General features: G+C 44.9%; 2 protein-coding genes across 4 annotated transcripts in view; both read right to left on the bottom strand.

Moving 5' to 3' along the window:
* Positions 1-7,280, bottom strand: part of LOC311506565 (voltage-gated potassium channel KCNC1-like) — a gene marked incomplete at both ends in the record, with an annotated part of 49,214 nt that extends 41,934 nt beyond the window's left edge. For all 3 annotated transcript variants that reach the window (XM_084570566.1, XM_084570565.1, XM_084570564.1), the window contains one exon: positions 6,738-7,280. In XM_084570566.1, the coding sequence (XP_084426692.1) occupies positions 6,738-7,280 (543 nt within the window). The remainder of the gene's footprint in view (positions 1-6,737) is intronic.
* Positions 7,281-16,162: 8,882 nt separating this feature from the next.
* Positions 16,163-19,617, bottom strand: part of sdr42e2 (short chain dehydrogenase/reductase family 42E, member 2) — a 10,261-nt gene continuing 6,806 nt past the window's right edge. The window contains exons 9-12 of the mRNA XM_084569976.1: positions 19,490-19,555; positions 17,799-17,862; positions 17,653-17,726; positions 16,163-16,692 (exon numbers count right to left, since the gene is read on the bottom strand). Of these exons, the coding sequence (XP_084426102.1) occupies positions 16,441-16,692; positions 17,653-17,726; positions 17,799-17,862; positions 19,490-19,555 (456 nt within the window). The 3' untranslated portion in view covers positions 16,163-16,440. The remainder of the gene's footprint in view (positions 16,693-17,652; positions 17,727-17,798; positions 17,863-19,489; positions 19,556-19,617) is intronic.

Raw genomic sequence — 19,617 nt, 5'->3', positions numbered from 1 at the left:
ATTATATGACAGGCGCCAGGAGATTATCCCCCCCTCGTTTCTACCCTGGCCTGTGGTTGGGGGCAGGACTTTATCTGTTTTTGTCGACCTTGCCCTGAGTTTTTAAATGACTGCAGATTTTTTATTTGTGCACTATTTAGCACCTTTCATCAGTTACTTTTAGCTATTTCAGCCATTTATAAATTGCTAACCAACTGCACCAATCTTACTTTCAGCAAAATATGTCATTATGTACTCTTTATCCTTCATTTTAGCTCTTAATGAAACAATTTACTATTTACCAGCTGTTCCAGTATTGTATCTCAATCGTTCCATCGGAATTTTATCGGTTTATAAATTATGCGTCAATTAAGGGCTCAAGCTAGTCCATTTGTTTTATTTTAAATGCTTTGATATAACCTGACCTAAATGACTGCAGGACCTCAATTGTTAAAGTCTGGCGCACCACAGTAAATAACACTGTAATGCTGATGGACCCACATTATTCGGATGTGCAACGATGCCCCTGAAATGACGCCAAAGTGACAGATTGGACTGTGGTGGTACAGTAAGCGTGTGTGTGAGCATGAATGTGTGTGTGTGTGGCTTTGTCACTGGGGCAATATTTGTTTCTCTTCCTTGAGGGACTGGGATTTGCCATCCCACCCTGTTGCGTAAAAAAAAAAAAAAAAAAAAAAAGGAAGGAGGGAGTCCGGGAGGAAGGGAGAACGATAGAAAGGAGGGAATGTGCGAGTGGGAAGGTTTTGCTTACAAAGGAACACCATTCAGCTGAGACGTCCGCCTGAATGAGGCAAGCGGAGACGTACGACCGGATCGATACAGATACGAGTGTCCCAGCCTGCCGAGCTCAGCAGGAAAGAAAGGGAAGAAGAAGGGGAAGAAGAGGGAAAAAAAAAAAAAAAAAAAACGGGCAGCAGGCATGAAAATAAAGGGTTGCAGAAAGTGACCCCCATCGTGTTCTCCTTCTTCTACCGCTTCTTACTCTGAATTCACCCCCACCGACCAAAAACACCTCCCATTCTATCACTCTCACCTCCCCTCTCCCTGTGCCTGTCTCTCTTCTTCTCTGCAGCAGACTAGAGCGCAGTCAGCTATATGGGTACTGCAGTATTACGCTATAGCACAAGCAGAAAGCTGGGGGAGGGGGTGGGGGTTGGTGGAAGAAGTGGGGGTTGGAGGGAAGGAGAGCACATTGGGAGTGTGTGTGTGGGGGGGGGACTAAATAGCAATATTTAAGCAATCCAGCACTCTGCTCTGAAATTGTGGCAATAAAGCACTACAACCTGTCAATGGTGATGACAGGGAGGAAGCGAACCGAGCAGAACTGCACGGACGGAAGAAGAAGAGAACAAGGAGGAACAAAAAATATAAAAAATAAATCAGCTACCTTTGCATAGATGTTACACTTAGTGGACAGATGTACACACTGAAAGACAGGTCCTTCTCTATTTCTATTCTACTGCTTTCTTCTCTCACCAGTATCTGCTGATTCTTCTTCACACCAAACATCAGCACTACCCAGCAACCTCATCAGCTAAAACCGAGCCAGCCACCTGATCTCAACCTACCGCTGCTGCTGCTGCTGCTGCTATGACCGTCCACCCTCCACCCCTTCCAATCCAATCTTTATGTCACTGCGTTGGCACTAAAACTATTGACTGCAACACTTTCAAAGTCACCTCAGTTGTCACACTCGTGCTGCTCCCCTCTAACAATGACACCGATTTGTCTCCTTTTACTGTCATGCTGGTTCTCGGATTCCTCAGCCGGCCGCGACTCCGGCTTGCCCCGGTCCCGCGCGTGAAACAGGTACGCGGAAATTTATTTATTTTTTCTGACAATATGGAGCACTCCCACATATTTCAAGGCGAGATGGGAAATTGCGAAATTAATGAGGCGAAACTCCGTCTAGGCGGAGCACGGTCAGTTGAGTAGGCAGTCCTTCAATGTGACCCCGCGTTGTGTTCACGCTGCTGAACGAATGCGGTCAGATGCGTCCTAGAATTCGTCCGAATGGATTTCGATCTCAGCGCATCGTAAAAGCATCTTGGGCGCATCCAAACGTGCGCTTAAGAGCTGCCCACTTGCTTTTTGGATCACCAAGAATGCGCGTTACTGGCAGGTGTGAACAGGGCTTTAGCTCGCTGACAAAAAACGGAGATCAGGTGCGGTTCAAATCTAAATCGGTCCCGCGACACAATGAGTTAGAAACAAATAAAGAATCTTAGACAGAGCCACCAGGCTTCTGGTAAGCTTGGACATCAGTGGACATGTTTTGCATGCGTTCTTCAGTTGTCCACCTCAAGGTTTGCCTGAGATTGACAAGGGGATCACTTTCCACCGGTATCAAGTGGCACCTGCTCCTTCTCAGCAGAATACCACATGCATGCCACTGGAGATCTGCGGCATGTACCGCTCAACCAGGAATGGCACGCCATGAACCACTTTTCGATCATGATTACCATTTCTCTATTGAAAGAAGAGGCTTTAATATGCTGAGATTTCAGATTGTGCAGTTTCTTAAAAGTGTTATGAATATAAATTTACTGATTACCCTGATAGCTACATCAGATGAATGGGTTTATAGAAGTTGATATATTTTTAAGTATCTATGTTTTCATCTCCTCGTATCTACAGTTCTGCATGTGCATTCGCTGCTGCGTATTCACACTTACCCACCTACAGTGGATGTGTGCAAACCTCGCTGAGTGTGCATGTGTGTGTGTGTGTGCGCCTCTATCACACAGTGTGACTGAGTCAATATACTGTCTTTGGGCATATACGAGAGTCCACAGAAATACACCTCAACGGAGAAAGATCCAGGTCAGCACTGGGCCCTTGCTCCGCAAATGACCATGGATTTCTTGGGACAATTTAGCAAAGGGCAGCAAAGGTGAGAGCGCAGACAGAGATGGAAATGGAAACTGTTACATAGGCAGGGATAAGGATATTTATAAAGGCAACATGAATGCAGGGGACAGATGATGAGCTTAATCTCTAGAGGCAGGAAATGTAAAATCTTCCTCTGGTTTTGCAAGGAGACCTATAAATTAGGCACATTTTACATGGTGTACTGTAATGTGTACAGTTTATACCTCTTTGGTTGTAATGAGCAGAATTAAACTCTGGTCATGTTAAGATGATACTTATCATGACCTGATCTGACCTGACCAAACCCATCTTTTAGATAAACCAATGGACATGCCATGGAGCACCTTTGTCCCCACTTCTAAACATGATCTATTCTAATGTTTACAAGCGCAGTAGCCACAGCTCTGGCGAATAGTCCTGTATCATGATCATGATGGCAAGGGGACAAACAGACTGTGGCCTGGGCGTGGTGGGTCTTCACTGGTGCAGCTAGTTCCCTTGTGTGGGTGGCTTCGATACGCGGTGACCAGATCTGGGAAGACAGTTCCCTCTGTCCTCCGTGCTGTTTTTACCACCCGGGCCAAGTCCTTCCTGTTATGTTCTGTGCAGATGGCATGCCGCACCGTGGCACAGTGACGCAGGATCGAGGGAAGCCTGGTCTGCTTGAGCTTTCCGAGAAAGAAAAGACTCTGTTGGGGTTTTTTGAGGGTGAGGTTTTTGGTTATGTGGATTCAGTCCGAGTTTCTCTACACCAGTTTCTGGGGGGCTAAAGTCAACACATAGCATCGTGCCGTAAGTGTTTGGATGCTACAGATGAGACAGGGCTGTATGAAGTGCTTTTTATACTGCATCCTCCATAGATCTGTTGCCTTGATCGGGAAACTGGTAGCTGTCCAAATCAGTGGGAATGATGCTCTTAATGTGGGACAATATAATGCTCTCAAAGCACTTCATAACAACTGGGGTTATGGGAATCGGTCAGTAGTAGATGCAGGTGACTGTTGTCTTCTTTGGCACAAGGACAATGGTGGAAGATCTCTAGCAGGTGGGGAATACACCTTGTTGGAGGAAGAGGTTAAAGATGTCGGTCAGCACACCAGCTAGCTGGTCAGCATCAGCTGTTAGCGTGCGCAGACGCCTTATTTGGTCCTGCAGCTCCTGAGATTCAGTCAGAAACAGGTCCACAGCTAAAAAGCTCAAATTAAAGCGGCAAGTCGCGATGAACGGACCCTTACCTTTGTGCACATCAGGCTGCAGACAAGGACTTTCCTCGGAAACACTTTCCACGTCCACTACGCTGCATTAGGGAACACCCACTAATCTTATGCCATGTTGCTGACAATGTCTTCATGGTGAAATTTGCTGCATCGCCACAGCAGCAGAGCTCAGTGAAAAATGTTTCCCTTGCAGAGGACTTTGCAAGGGACGCTGATTAAATTTCAAGCGGCTGTGGCTAATTTTCTAGGAAGAGTTTGTACAAAGGAAGAAAAGGGCATAAACGGCACAACATAACAGAAACAAAGCACATCACAGCTGCATCGACCAAGTCGTAGCCTAGCAGGTTCGGGCTTTGATAACAGATGCACTCTGGTCCCAATACAATGACCTCCTGAGTCCTTAACCAAGTGTTGCCAGTGAACATATCTATAAAACTGTTACAGTTGAATAATGCTGCAGCAACTCACAAGTGGATATAGTACTGCAAGATCTGTATTCACATTAAGTATAAACCGCTGTATAGTGGCAAGCTTTTTCTTTTTAAAGCAATCCATTGCAATTTAGTTTTAATATATCTTCCAAGAGACTGTTGCGAGGCAACTACAGCACGATTAGGGAAGGATCACGGTTACAGAGGTAGTTAACATTACACCGAACACATAATCGCATAGATTATTGTTGGACAATACTGTTAATATGTCTCATTTTTTACATTTTATATATTTTGTGCGCAAAACCTTCGTTGGCTGCCCAAACTGGCAAATGCACATTTTCTTTGAGGTGAAAGATAAAGGCTGAAATCTGTGGCGACTCCTCAACCACAAGTAAATACACAAAACGTGCTTAATATGCAATGATATTTGATGTATTTCGTTCTTTGATGTCTCCAACTGTGGTTTCTGCAGCAAGTTTAAATGATTATATGATTAGAAGTAGATCTTTTAAGATGTTTTTTAATTTTACCAAGCACTGATTTCTCTTGAAATTAACCCTGCTCAATTCTAGTTGGGGTTAGGGTCTTTCGTCTTAAACTATGTGTTGATATCGATGATCTTGGTCTGTTCTCCCCTGAAGTAATGTTTAGTTCAAATGCAGTAGTGCTTTCTGGTTAAATCAAGGTTAAATAAAAACAGTACAGGACCGTGTAGCATTTAATATAATTTGAAAATATATAATATTTCTACAGCAGTAGGCAGCATTAGCTTTGTACCATTCTCTGACATTCTGTGTCCTTGTTTGGGACCCACAAGATCAGCTGCAGGTGCAATAGACTCAGACCCGGCCAAAAAGAAATTATTAAGGCCCATGATTTTCTGCTTCATTTGTTGGGAGAATGTACTCTTGCGGAGGTACAGTATGTCCTTCACTTTGTATGATCCTGAGAGTCGTATCCTCTGTATCCCCAAAGTGAATGCACAGTCAGTCTGTCAGTCCGTCTCTGTCGCCCTACGCTCTGTAAACCTCTTGACCTCCTGAGTCATTACAAACAATGTTTAAGCCTTTACACGGCGACGTTAGGACGGGTCAGGACGTAAATACCCATAAACACTTCCCGGGATTTTAAAAAAAATCTTGTGCTAAATATCATCTTCAGCCTCTGTTCCTTACCTGTTCTTTCCACTCTGCAAACACCGGATATGTGACCTCCAAAACCGTGTAGTACAAATGTAATTACTACGGCTACAGGGCTGTACAAAGGCAAAACCTATACACTTAAGTGTTTTATGCTTCACTGGACCCTTCAAGACGTCCCTTTAAGGATGCCGTGCAGTAAATCAGTGCAGAGTTTTTTCGTGCCACATTCGAAGCAGCAGAACATGAGAAAACAACCGACGCATGCGCGTTAACCAGCAGACTAAAACAAAAAAAAATAAAAAAACTAACTAAAGCCTAACAGTTCTGACGGACGCTGCGGAAAAGGGCTGCATTTCACGCTTTTTCCTCTTTTGTCGTAGACGCAGACTCTCAGGGGGAGACTCGTTTGACATTGCCAGCCTGCACACACAAAAAAACAAAAAAAACACAGCTACCTATTGGACAAAGTCTGTGGTTGCTGCTGCTTACAGGATGTCCTTACAGTGTCATCAGCACTGTATGAGGGAAAAAAAAAAGAAAAAGATAAAAGGATGCAGGGCCACCTGCCACCATTTGGGTTTTTCGCTTCCACCGACTGAGCTGATGATGAAACTGTTAAACTGTTTACACAGAAAATGGACTAATAGTGGAGGAGAATCAAAAAACCAGTTCAGGATGCGACCTAATTAGACTCGGTTATAAGTGCCCAGTGGGCTACCTTGCTGGATAATGAATTACTGCTGCACACATGGATGCACTAGAGACAGGCAGAAAGAGAAGGGGAGAGAGAAAGAGGAGGATGAAGTGATGCCACAATGAGCACCAGAAGTGGTCACCAGCAGGAGACATAAAAATAGCCCGTGTGGTGCATGGAAATAAGGGGGCTTATCTGCCTATCTATCTGGATCTACTTTGGCGCAGCCTACTTTTTTTTGAAAAACAGCGCAGTGAACTTAACATCCCTCCATTCCTCCAACACTTTCCCACAAGAGCAAGTGAGACAAACGACAGACAGGACGTTGGCAACGGATTTTTTTTTTGGCACAAACTAGACACCTGTCCCGGCCACTCACCCGCGCGTATTTGGAGGAGTACGGGTCCTCGAACAGCGCCCACATCTTGGGCTGCCACACATCCCACCACGTCGTCCTGCGGCCGTCCTCCTGCATGCACAGCCGCTTCAGGTCGCCATCGGCCCCGCCGGTGAGCGCCGGGTCATCCTCCGGCGCGTCCGGCTCGGGCGTCTCGAAGCTGTCCAGGGCTTCCTCGGCGTCGCGGTGCTGCCGGTAGTTCATCCAGCAGCATGCCTCCACGTCCGTCTCGTCGATGCCCCAGAAGGCGAGCTCCTCCTCGAAGAGCGGCCCGCAGACGTCGTTGGGGCAGTGGAGCTTGCCGGTGCGGTAGTAATTGAGGATGAAGGCAAACGTGGCCGGGTGGCGGTCGAAGAAGAACTCATCGGACTTGGGGTCGTAGTCGAAGTTGCTGTAAGCGTCGGGCTCGGTCAGCCAAGACAAGCGCGTCCCTGGCAGCGTCTTCAAGGTGCTCCGGTAGGTCTCATGTCGAATCCCGCCGCAGTTGATCACGATCTTCTCGCTATCTGACGCCGAGCAAGTCATGGCTGCGCTGGAGCATCCTTCGGTCGGTGCGCCCAACTACTGCTGCTGAGGCTACTGACCCTCTCCTTCCACCGCAGCTCCCCCCTCTGCGGGCAACTGTTATACCGTCCCGGCTTGGAGTCACAGGGCCAACTGAGAGGAGGAGAGAAAGGAGGAGTCACTGTGCGTGTGTGAGTGTGTGTGTGTGTGTGAGAGAGAGAGAGAGAGAGAGAGAGAGCGGGGTGGGGGGCTGCACAGCGCAGCGCTACCAGAGTCTGCAGCACTACCAGTATGTGTGTGTGTGCGTGTGTGTGTGTGTGCAGAGAATGTGTGTGGGATGCGAATTTTATGAATCAATAGGTTTGACCACAGAATGAGCGACCGTGTGATTGACTGGCTGATTGAATTCATATTAATACCCCGCGCTGAATGCGTAGAATTTTTACGACGTTAAGGTCACAAGTGACACAAATCTGTTCTCCTCCGGTTCTCTGCATCCTTGGATTGAACTGCAAAGACAGGAGATGCAGGGCTATTGAGCTGTGAAGCCAGGAGAGATGGAGGGTGGATGGCTCTGCTCCCTCAGCAAAGCCACGCAGCGTTGTGAGTTGTCACTGTTTTTGCTTCATTTTTTTTTTTTTTTTTTTTACACATTAATCGTCTCCTCATTCCTCCCCTGTACCACTGCTCTTAAATATGCACAATGGCAGACTTTACTCCGGGAAAGAGGAATGCTAAAACATCTGCAGTGCAACGCTGGTCACATGTCACAGTGCAGGCCAATGCAACACCAACCGTGCCCACAAAGTGTATTAAAAATATATACAAAATGTTTTATAGGTCAAAGCAGCGTGCAACTTAACAGCCCTCCCAGGGAGCGCCATGTTTTCCCACACATTTATCCCCAGCAATGCCTCACAGCGCCGTGAGAGGCAGTTGGGAGGAGATGTGGAAACCCAGGAGTCCCAAAGGTGGGACATTTCGATAAGAGATAATAATAAATAAAAAAAAATCAGAACTGCTCCACAAATTAAATAAACGATAACCAGAAAACTGGCAATCTGCGTTGAGAACGCCCGTGTCGCGGCGTCCAGAGCCGAGTCTGGCTGCCTCGCAATTTCTGGAACGTCGACAACAAATCACAGGCGTAGAGTCACAGGTCACCGACAGGTCACCGCTCATGGTTACCTCGGTCCTCTGTGGACCCGAGGATGTGCCTGGTGCATAAGTAACATCCCCCTCTGACAGACATGGTACGGGCCGCTGTGTGCTATCTGTCCCACAGTCCTCAGAATCCACTAGTGTTCAATCAGCTCCTGCTGTAAAGTCAGTGATGGACACGGCCGTCACAAAAGCACTGCAGTCCACGCGTTTGCCTGATTAGTCTCTTTCACAGTCAATCACACTTAGTTATTTTAAAGTACACAGATTATTTAATTAAAGCTTTTATACATATAATGTTACATAGAGTGCATTAACACTATGAGATTGTATTGGCAGGGTAGTGTGTTTCCTGTATTTATCTCTAAGTTACCTAGTTATGGTGTCCTTCCTCATGAGCAAAAGACGTGGCTGAGGGTAGGATGTAATGGAATGCGGGAATCCAAGTGTAGTTGGGTGTACTCAGTATTTAAGTCCCCTTCTGTGTCATTGTGTGAGTCGGTTCACACCTCATGTTGTTGCTGCAAATCTGGGTATAGCTCAGTTTTGTTAACCTTTTATATAGGCTTACTAATTAAGTTTGTTATATGATCATTTTCGCATTTATTGGCTAAATAAAACATGCTTTTTCAATCAAAAACTCCTGAGTCCATGTTGCCTCACTGCTTGGTCTCTATCACAGTCAAAAGTGAGTTTGTCGGCTCGAGACGCACACAGAGACGCTTTTTAATGAAAGTGTTGCCATCTCTCCCCCAAAATCTTATCAAAGCGGTCTGTTAAGGCAGGTAAGGTATCCTGTCCGGGTGGAACAACCAAGGTAGGAACTGCAAGGACCCTCAGAGCAGCATCCCACTCAATGTGCGACTGAAGTACTGCAGATGCATCCTCCGCTGCAACAAACTCAGTGTGCATGCAAAGTGGGTTGCACTTTGCAAACGTCAAACTGGGCGTTGTTGCTGACTGAAGAGGCCTTCTTGGGTGCACTTAAAAAGGAAATGCAGCTATTCCATCCAAGGGTCCATCTGTTTCCAGAATGAAGGGACAAGTGAAGTCAGAATTACTTGATACAACAGATCGAAGAGCGGATTGACAGTGTAATCTAGTCTCAAAGTGTTGACAGTAAAGCTTGGTTCATACTCCTGCAACCAGTCTACACAGAGCTTACGCCGGAGGGGGCATTTATACCTTTGTGTTGGTGTATCAGCATTGTTCTGGTCAGCTGCATTGGGTTTCACTCTGTATTTCACACAATGGCGTGTGGAACTGAGCAACTCAGATCAACAGTTACTTTCACTAAAATCACTGTAATACAGAACGTGAAGAAAACATCTGAGTATACGGTGGGTTAGAGACTTAACTGGACAATTTTCTGCGCTTTTCCCGCCGCTGAGACACATGAACATTGAAACACATTTCAGACCAATCACAGGCGTTACAGCCGCGACACGTGGTTACATTTCTGGGGAGGTGCACGTCAGGTTGCGGTGTAGGGTACAGGATAGGGTCACACAATCAGTTGTCAGTTCAGGACAAAGTGATTGTCATGTTTGCAAAGGATTTTACTGGAGTCTGTTAAAACGCTCTTCACCGTGCTCGAATTGGCTTGCACTTTAGGGTGCATGACAGCTTTGGGTCAGTCCAGTGCTTGACAAACATGGAAGCTCATCCATCATTCATGTTCTTTGTTTCCTTTCCCCAAGCCCTCAAGTGCTAGGTCTGCTGTGTTGTTTAGTCTTATCCAGTAGTTGACTACTTGAGTTTGTCTGTTCTTTGGCACAGCAGCATGATCAAGCAGAATCCATCATAATGTTAGCAGTTTCAGTCAACCCTTACATAAATTATTCATTACTCCTACCAGGATTAAATCCAGCACTAGTTTAGCTGTATCCTAATATGTAACTCCAAAATATTATGATCACTACATCAGCGATAACTGACTGAAGAGAGGTAGAAACCAGGAGAATAAACAGGATGTTCTCGACTGAACCATCTAGTCTACTCACAGTGGCATGATAATAGCGTGAGAGCACACCCACCAAGACTGGAAACTGAAAAAGCAGATGAGATGAGGCATCACACACCAATGCACAGTGGCTAGTGGACCAGCAGACCACCTGAAAAGGATCCTGAAACCATCACAATGGTAGACATCCAAGAAAGGGTATCAAGTATGAAGAACTGGACAGCACCAGGGGCTGGAATTATTACTGGCTAAAGAAGAACTTCATGAGTTCCTGGAAGCACATATGCACCAGCTAAGGGATGGGGCGCACCTTGAAAAGCAAACCAAAAAAGGCCATAGAGTCCTAATCACGAAGGTTCCCCAGAAGGGAGCGGACCCTGCCTCTGCAAATGTAATCACCTGTCAGGCAATGTAGCTAATATGAGAAGGCACGTGGCCTAATACGTGACTGAAGGCCAGAGGGGAATGCATGCATAGCACTTACTACGGGTAGATAAAGCACTCACCTGAGACTGTAGGAACAGACCAACCAACCTGTGCACCGCCTGGATTGACTGCAACTCAGTGCCTCACACATGGATCCTAGAACGCTTGATGTCAACAGGACTCGAGAACTCAATGGGGCGGTGGAAAACAACCTTAGATGCCAACTTCAAGCCAATTGCGCAAGTCACCATCGCACCACCGCAAGTGGTGGCATATACCGAGGAGATGTTCTCTCCCCGCTGCTGTTCTGCATAGACCTAAACACCTTCAGCCATAACCAAGAGTGGATATTGAACCTGCCCAAGGAACCGTGCAACCATCAACTACCTCTTCTACACTGACGACATCAAGCTGTGTTCCAGGAATGAGCGAGTCATTAACTCACTGATCCACACCACCGGGATCAACAGCAACGGCATCGACATGTCAAGTGTGGTCGAATGGTAACATAGAGAGGGAAGGTTTCAGTACAGAGGAGACAGAACGACCAGTAAGCAACATAGCAGATGTTGACAACTACAAGTACCTTGGAACCCAACAAGCAAGTGGATACCCTAAAGAGGCCACAAGGAAGCAGCCAAATACCTAGAGAGAGTAAAGCAAGCTGAGAAGTCAGCTGAATGGGAAGAACAAGATATGGACTATCAACACCTAGTCCTTGCTGGTCATCAGATACACTGCGCTGGCCAAAGGAGGAGGTTGTTGATATCAAGAGAAGGAAGCAACTTATAACGGGAGCGTTTCCCGTTATAAGTTGTACACTAAGCGAAGGGAAGGAGGCAGACGAATAGTGAGCATCACAGCCATTCTCCAGGACGAAAGATGAAAGATCCAGGAGAAAACCAGGAATATGGCACGGCTGACGAAATGCTTAGCGAACACCTCAGAGAGCCGAAACCTGAGGAGGAAGAGAAAGAAGAGCGGGAACAAACAGTACGTACCAGAGACAGGTAACAGAAGTGGCTGATATTTAGAAATCCTTCCTGTGGCCAGAAAAGGCCGGATTGAAAGACAACTTAGAGGTTATAATGATGGCAGCACTGGAACAGGCTGTGAATACAGAACATCAACAGAAGCTGGGGCCTGCCACACCAGGGGTGACCTCAGGTGCAGGACAGTCCAGCACACAACAGCAGGGTGTAAGATGCTAGCAGGCAGGGCATACGTATTATAAGGCCATAACCAAGCTGCTGCAGTAGCTTATTGAAACGTAGCCAAAATCCCGAGAGACTTCCAGATACAGAGTGAAAAACATGCTGACGGCTAACCAACCAGACGCAGCAGCAAAAGAGGGCCGTAGTGGTGATAGCAACAAGAAAGAAGAAAGAATTATCACTAAGAAATACCAAGAACTAATGTGAAAGGTGAAGGTAAGAGTAGTCTTAGTGGTGACTTACCCCCAAACTGAGAGGTGGCTACAGCAGATTCCAGGAACAACATCTGAGATCTCTGTCCAAAAGGGTTCAGTCCTAGGAACAATTAAAATATTGCGCAGGACCCTCAAGCTCCCAATCCCATGGTAGATGACCTGAGCTTTAAGGTAGAAAGAGGGGCAAGAGAGGAATTTCATTTTAACATACGTATTGTTATTGCAATTTCCTTTTTCCCTTTTTCGCCTTTGCTTTTGCTCATCAGTCAGAGAAACCTTTTCTTCTAGTAGACTTCAGCCATTCCCATAAGACAATTAAAACTCAGCTGAATAAATAGTGATTACTCAAAAGAATATTACTGCATTGTGATCTTTTTAATTTAAAGGGACATTGTAATGATCAGTGCACCGTTTCATGCTGCCTTCCTGTCCTTTGGTTGGTTAACATACCGTAGGTCACAGGGAGCAGTAGTCACATTACATTATGGTCATCCTTCGTTTCTGACACTGTAAAAATTCCGCCCCGGGCCGTTTTTTGGTCCTCACAATTACTGCGACAGCCCTCTTCGGAGAGGAGAGGGAGAGAAAACGCTCGTTAATCTAGAACAATCATTTTTGAGTGTCTAATCTGCAGCGCCTTTCAGGCTTCATGGGCTATGTAAGACGCAGAGTGACTTCAAGAACGCGTCAGCATCGGGATGTTTTTGGGACACATACGGCAGGACATGTTAACGCCGAAGCTTTTTCAGTCAATTGGCTGAATTATCTGCGCGTCAGGGGTTTTTCATGGTGTGGCTAAAACTAATGTAGTGGGTCTCCACTGCATCACTGCCTTCCTCCACACTGACAATCTACTAAAACGCTTGGCTTAATTAGGGCAGAGCAGGAGGGATATAATAGGGAGTTGCACATCCATCGCCCATTCTCCTCACTCTCTCATTTCCTATCCAAGATAGCACTAACAAGGGGGGTGGGGGGGATACCAGAAGCAGAACAAGTATTTGCTGAGCTCCACAAAAGGGGAGAAAATACTGCAAACCATTAGATCACTTGTGCTTTCAATTTTTCTCTTTCTCCCACACCAAGTATTCTCTCCATTTCTCTCTCCACTTCTCCTTATCATCTCCACTGCTCCACTGCTGTTTTTTTTTTCCCCTCTCTCTCTCTCTCTCTCTCTCCGTAGTGCAGAGCTAATGTGCTGTGTTGGTCTGTTGACGACAGTCTGCAGCACATTCTCCACTACACCGAGTCCACTCTGACGTCACTGGGACACACGGACACACACACACAGGCCGTGGATTAGGCTAACCAACCACATGCACGCAAGCCTCGACTGGTTGAGCGATCACCCAGTTTTTGAGATTTCCGAGTAAATCAGTGATAGATGTCAGTGCGTGTAATCGTCCGAGGGAAATAGAACTGCTAGCAGCCAATTTGGCATATCTTTTTTTGTTTTGTCTTTCCAATATGAACACAAAATTTCCACAGGGTTTTTTTGTCATTTGTCATTGTGACAACGTTATACTATTTGTTCCTTTAAAAAAAAAAAAAAATAAAACTCTCCTAATAAAAGTGAAGCATTTTAACATGACTTACATTACTTTATTTTTTGAGGCTGGGCTTAGTTCAAAATTCACAACTGCTAACACAAACTAGTACATTTTAATCTGTGCTTAAACTTCTGATAATATTATATAATGTCAGTGGTTAATTTATCGGGGAGTCCGAGGGCCAAGTCATACCTTCAGTGGCTACAGGAGAAAAAAAAGTGAAGGTTTTTAAGTGGCCATAGTCTCCTGACTTCAAAATCCTTGCTACCTTGAAGACGTCCCAACTGGGCACTGCAATCAAGGCGACCCAAGAACGTAAAGGAAGGATAGGACGCTTTCCAAACTAAGAAAATAAAGCATACACAACTCCCACAAAATACTTAAGTGTTCACTGGACAGCTTGTTACATGCATACAGATCTCATTATTTGATCCTGTTTGCATACATACATGTTAGGTTTACGCAAATCTGATTTGAGACACCATACAAGATGAATATAAAATATGAAATGAGTGGCATTTTAAACTTTAAATAGGATGGAGTAAGGTGTTTGGACATTCTTCTGAACAGATGAAATTATAGATTAAAACATTTGCTTCTAACATTTTTAATCATTTTAATCTTGAACATACTTTATAAACTACCTAAAATGACAGAAACCATCCTTGAAAGAAAAATGATTTAATGTGTACTTAAAGCGGAACTACTGTTTTTTACAACCTGGACCTTATTTCCGGCATAAAATACAATCGTTTACTCACCCATATAACATTTGTGTAATTTGTAGTCAGTCGGGAGATATTTAGATCTGTGTATATTCATATACTGGGAGTGACTGGGGCACCGAAACGCAGCCTCTAAATAACGCATTATCTGCCGCGAAACTCGTTCATTTCACCAATATTTTGTTATCGTACGCTAGTGCTATTCCCCGTTGAGTCCAGAGTTACCTGTTATCATTATTGTATTTTATGCCAGAAATCTCTTAACATGGAGGAGGTGGAGCTTTTGACATGTACTGCATCCAGCCACCAGGGGGAGCTCTGCTTGCTTCGGCTTCACCTTTGAGTAGCTGTCATGTCGTCCATTTTTTATACAGTCTACGATCTCAGCTAAAAACTAAGCAATGCAATGTCGTCGCCCCAGATATTGAAAACAGAACTCCAAGAGAATGCTGCTAAAAATGAAAATAAATCACAAAAAAGTAGATGTTTCAAAGTCAGCCCCTGAAAGAACACGTTTAACCCATTCCTGCTACCTGACAGCGGCAGTCCTTTAGGAGACAAAAATTGTAATGGATCTAAAAATTGAGTGCCATAGTTTATGTACACAAAGACATAGTAAATACCTGGAACAGGCAGTATCCTTGTGGAGGGAGCGTGGTGCATCAGCTGCAGGAGAGAGGTGTGGAGAGGGCTCATGAGAGCAGCACCAGGTGAGAGTGATTGGCACACCTGCATCCTGTTGGACTAATCACTCTCTCCTTTTAAAACACAGTAGCGTGTTGGACCTGGTGAACACAGTGCAAAGAGACACGCGCACGGCTGTCGGCAGGAGAAAGGAGTGCAAGCCTGTAAACGATAAGGAATGTTGTGTAGTGTTTGTGTTCTCAATAAAGAAACCTAAACGTCACGGCTCTCCGGGTGATATCTCTGCTGAAAGGACTCACAGTGGCATCGAAACACGCCACAATCCTACAGCCTGTAGAAAAATACACATTAATAATGTAACACTGTGATCCCGTGCATTAAGTGAATCATCAATAAAACTCTTTAAAGATTTAAATGTAAATGTTTAGAGTCACTTAAAATTAAACTACTCTCAAGCCCATTTATTGGCTGGAAGTCACAGACTGCGGACGGTGCACAAATAATTTCTGGCATTAGTTGCCACCATCAAACAGGGACGCAAATAAGGATTGAAGGTGCCATACACTTACCTGTATTCATTTATTGTTAATGGTCTCTTGTGGTAACGTAACAGAGTTGTCTAAGTCACTGGATTTATTATGTGAGTTAGAATCCCAGTGTTGCCATGAGTTGATGATTTTGTGGACTTGAAAATGAGTCAGGTTTATATATTGGGTCCACTTAACATACTAACACATTACACATGAACTGAACTGGGGTGTTACACATTAATCAACTGCGGGGAAAATCTCTGGCAGTGCAAGTGCGACCTCTTGTGGCAACTTCAAAGATAAAGGTGTTTTAGTCTGAATGTATCCAGTGATTGTAATAGATATAAAATAGTAATTATGTTCATTATTAATGCATTAGCTCCTAAAACTGTAGAGAAATACATAATATTCACATAACTCATTTTGAACTCCACATATACTAACATCAGAAAGGTGGAAGATTACAATCAAGAGAACTTGCACGTCCTTGGGAAAAAAAAGGAAACACGTGAACTACAGAGCATGACTTTCTGCAGCTTTATTTTTAGGGCATATTCATTGCTTCTGGTGAGTTTCATTAATCACGTCTGCCGTCTCCTTCGAGGACATTAACATCAGCTGTGAGACAGCTCCGCCACATTTAGAAAAAAAAACTACAACCTCCTGACAAAGAGAAGAACTGTTTGATTTTAAAATGACAAAGCCCGGCGCAGCTTACAGTGCAGCCGTTCGTCCAGTACAATGAAAACGACTCAGTTCAAGGAGAGCGTGCAGGACAACATGAGTAGCACCAGGCCGAGGCCCATCAGCAGCAGCAGCAGGGCTGGGTGCCGGTGCAGCTGGGAGCTCCAGGAGAGGCCGGAACGAGGGGAACTGGAGCGAGGCTGTCGGGACTTCAGGTACTGCTCCACGGAGTCCGCCAGGCTGTAGGGCTTCGGACAGTAGCCCAGCTCTCGACGGGCCTTGTCGATTTTGAAGGTGTGGCCGACTGCGATGTTCCTGACCTGCATGCAAGGTGTTAATAAGTTCTTAATCAAGACAAAAATCACTTCTGCAGACACGCCCAAGCCAAAAGATCAGTTTGAAGGTAATTCTGTCAGGCTAGTGGTTCAGATTAGCCTCAATTTGATCACATGTGATTTATGGAGGCCTCCAGTTACTGCATCGTCTTACCAGTGTCTGAACTAAAGAGTTCAAGATGGCACCAGTGAGACAGGAGGAGCTCTTTAAAGCTCTTTCCCAGTTTTTCTTCATCCCACACGTTTTTATCCACTTACAAAGTAAAACTGCTTCTGTCAACACATTTTTAACAAATCCCCACTCAGATTCGGCTCTTTTGTACGGGTTTAGATAACATTAAAGAAACGTAGAGAATCAAGAGACTTCACATGGAGGAAGATGAAACAAAAAACAAACAAAAAAAAAAAACGCCCTGCACGTCTTAGCGATGCCTCTAATAGAGAGTTGCCGGGATGATTTCAGGACATGCGAGAGGTTTCCCAGCTTTGCTTGTCATGGCGACCGTGCTGAGGTCACTTCCTTTACCTCTACTTCCTGTCCAGCCGATGTTTTATTCACGGGACAATCACTGATCAGGCAGGTAGCTGTCTGACAGAATGAGCCACAGGTGCAGTCCCATGGTGCTCAGCTTTGGTTTCTGCCTCATCACACATTCATGAGGACCTGCAGGATGCGACAGGGACTCCTAGGATGCAGTCTGAAGGCCTCCACGGGCAGAGTTACTGCCAGCTGCCTCTGCCCTGTCCTGCATATGTTCACTCTAATCTCGAAAACATGGAGTCACATCTTGGTGATTTCTAATTCCTTTTAGTTCTTTTAGGACAGACATTTGATTTTTGAATTTTTCCTCCATGCACCAATGGCCGACGTCAGCTGGCTCAGCAATTATTTGAACTCTGTGGTGAGATTTAAAGTTTTAAAGAGACGGAGGAAAGCATACTTACCTCACTTCTGGTAAAAAGGAGAGGCACTCCTATCACCGGCCTCAGAGCCACATGCAGATATTCCATCAGAATGGCTTAAAAACAGAAGAAAACGTCATTAGGAGCCCAACGGATTTAGAAAAAAATAAATAAAATAGATGATCTACCTGCTGAATAGACGAGAGAAACTGGCAGATTTATCAACGGACGGCTGTAGCCCAGCTTTTCAAACTGCACGGAGAAAAGGAATACAAGACAAAGGCAAGTAAACATTTTTCAATCAAACTACGAATAAACCTGAAATACTTATGGATTTTTCTTTGGGTTGGGTTTTGAAAGGGTGAAACTACACAAAAGCACAAAAGCTGTCAGGTATTTATTGTGTGTCAGTCACTGTGTGTCAGACCATTAAGAGATTCAAACCCAGCAACAAGTGAAATGAACAACGTTGATGATCTCATTCTGTGTAATATTCTTCTGGGAAACCTGGGTCCTTTGACACCACCACCTGCTGCAGACCATCTACACCCCCCATGGCAACGGCAAGAGGTTGCTCCTTGTATCCTGGTGCCATGTGTTCCCCAGGTAAGTGACGCCCCAGCACCAAGCACATTATGTTAAAGAAAACATGAGCTGAAGTTTTGGACACTCTCAGATTCCCATTGGTCTAGCTCAGAGACTGTATAACTGTGGACAATGTCTTTTCACTTTCTCGCATTGGCCAAACTGGTGCAATTTTCCTGGGGATATGGGCAGCGACATCTTGCGACTTTGGAGCCATGAGTCTGCGTAGTATGGTCCAAGAGTGGAGCTACACGGAGCCGCAATATCAATGACCCGACCACACTTCTTGCCAGACTCACTTGCGTTTTCATTGATTTAATACTACACTCTGCTTTACCTGCACCAGTTACAAGGAAATGTTGGATTTTACACTGTACTTATTATTATTTATTTTTTTTACAACTTTCACGGTCTCACTGGACGGCTTGAGCATGCATCAACATTACATCAACCAGGGGCGGAGTGGCAATCGGGACGACCGGGACTTTTCCCGGTCGGCCGGCCGAAGGATTTACCGAACGATCACAAATTGAGCGGCCGCGAGGCAAACGCCACCGGCCTGAGCTTATCAGAATCATTGACTTTACTAAATTCTCCACGAATAGCGGCCAAATACTGCCATATATATATTATTTAGTATTATATTAAAGGGGAGGGGGGGCGGTGCGGCCAGAATTTTCCCGGTGGATTTTAGTGCCCCACTCCGCCCCTGACATCAACTACCTAAAATGACAGAAACCATCCTTGAAAAATAATTATTTAACGTGTATTTTAGTATTTTCGTTTGGCACAAGTACCACCCACTAGCATGGAGGGGGTGGAGCTTACGGCCTATACTGCAGCCAGCCACAAGGGGGAGCTCTACTTGGTTTGGCTTCACTTTTGAGGAGCAGTTCCGTGTCCATCTATAGTCTATGGTCCAGCTGTCACAATTTGGTCCTTGTCAAAGTTGCTCAAATCCTTCCACTTTCCCATTTTCCTGATTCTAAAAAAATTAAACGTTCACACACTTTATATATTTAATTCACTGACAAAATATAGTTTCATTTCAAAACTTTTTGCTATTTTGGAATATTCCAAAACAGCAATAGCAAAAAGATCATTGGATGATCCAATACAACAGTATGTTACTCTCTGGACAACAGGGGCTCTATACCGCAGATAAATCTGGCTGTAGCTTCATTGACTAATACTAACATTATTCCATTATCATGAAATTGTTATTTTGGTGTTTTTTTGTTTTTTGTTTTTGTTTTACTGTAGGCTTTACTGGCAGAGAGAAACATCAACTCACCAAAGGTGTCAACCACTCAAACAAATTGACTGAAACTCCGTCATTTATGAAGTAGGTCTGTCCGCTCTGCAGAGGAATTGAAAAATGTAACATTTTATTAGGTTTGTTTTTTTGTTTTTTTTTCATAA

This window comes from Chelon labrosus (assembly GCF_963514085.1).
Source record: "Chelon labrosus genome assembly, chromosome: 21".
Classification (NCBI taxonomy): domain Eukaryota; kingdom Metazoa; phylum Chordata; class Actinopteri; order Mugiliformes; family Mugilidae; genus Chelon; species Chelon labrosus.
Note: the sequence above shows the minus strand (reverse complement) of the source record. Positions and strands in the feature narration are given on the sequence as shown.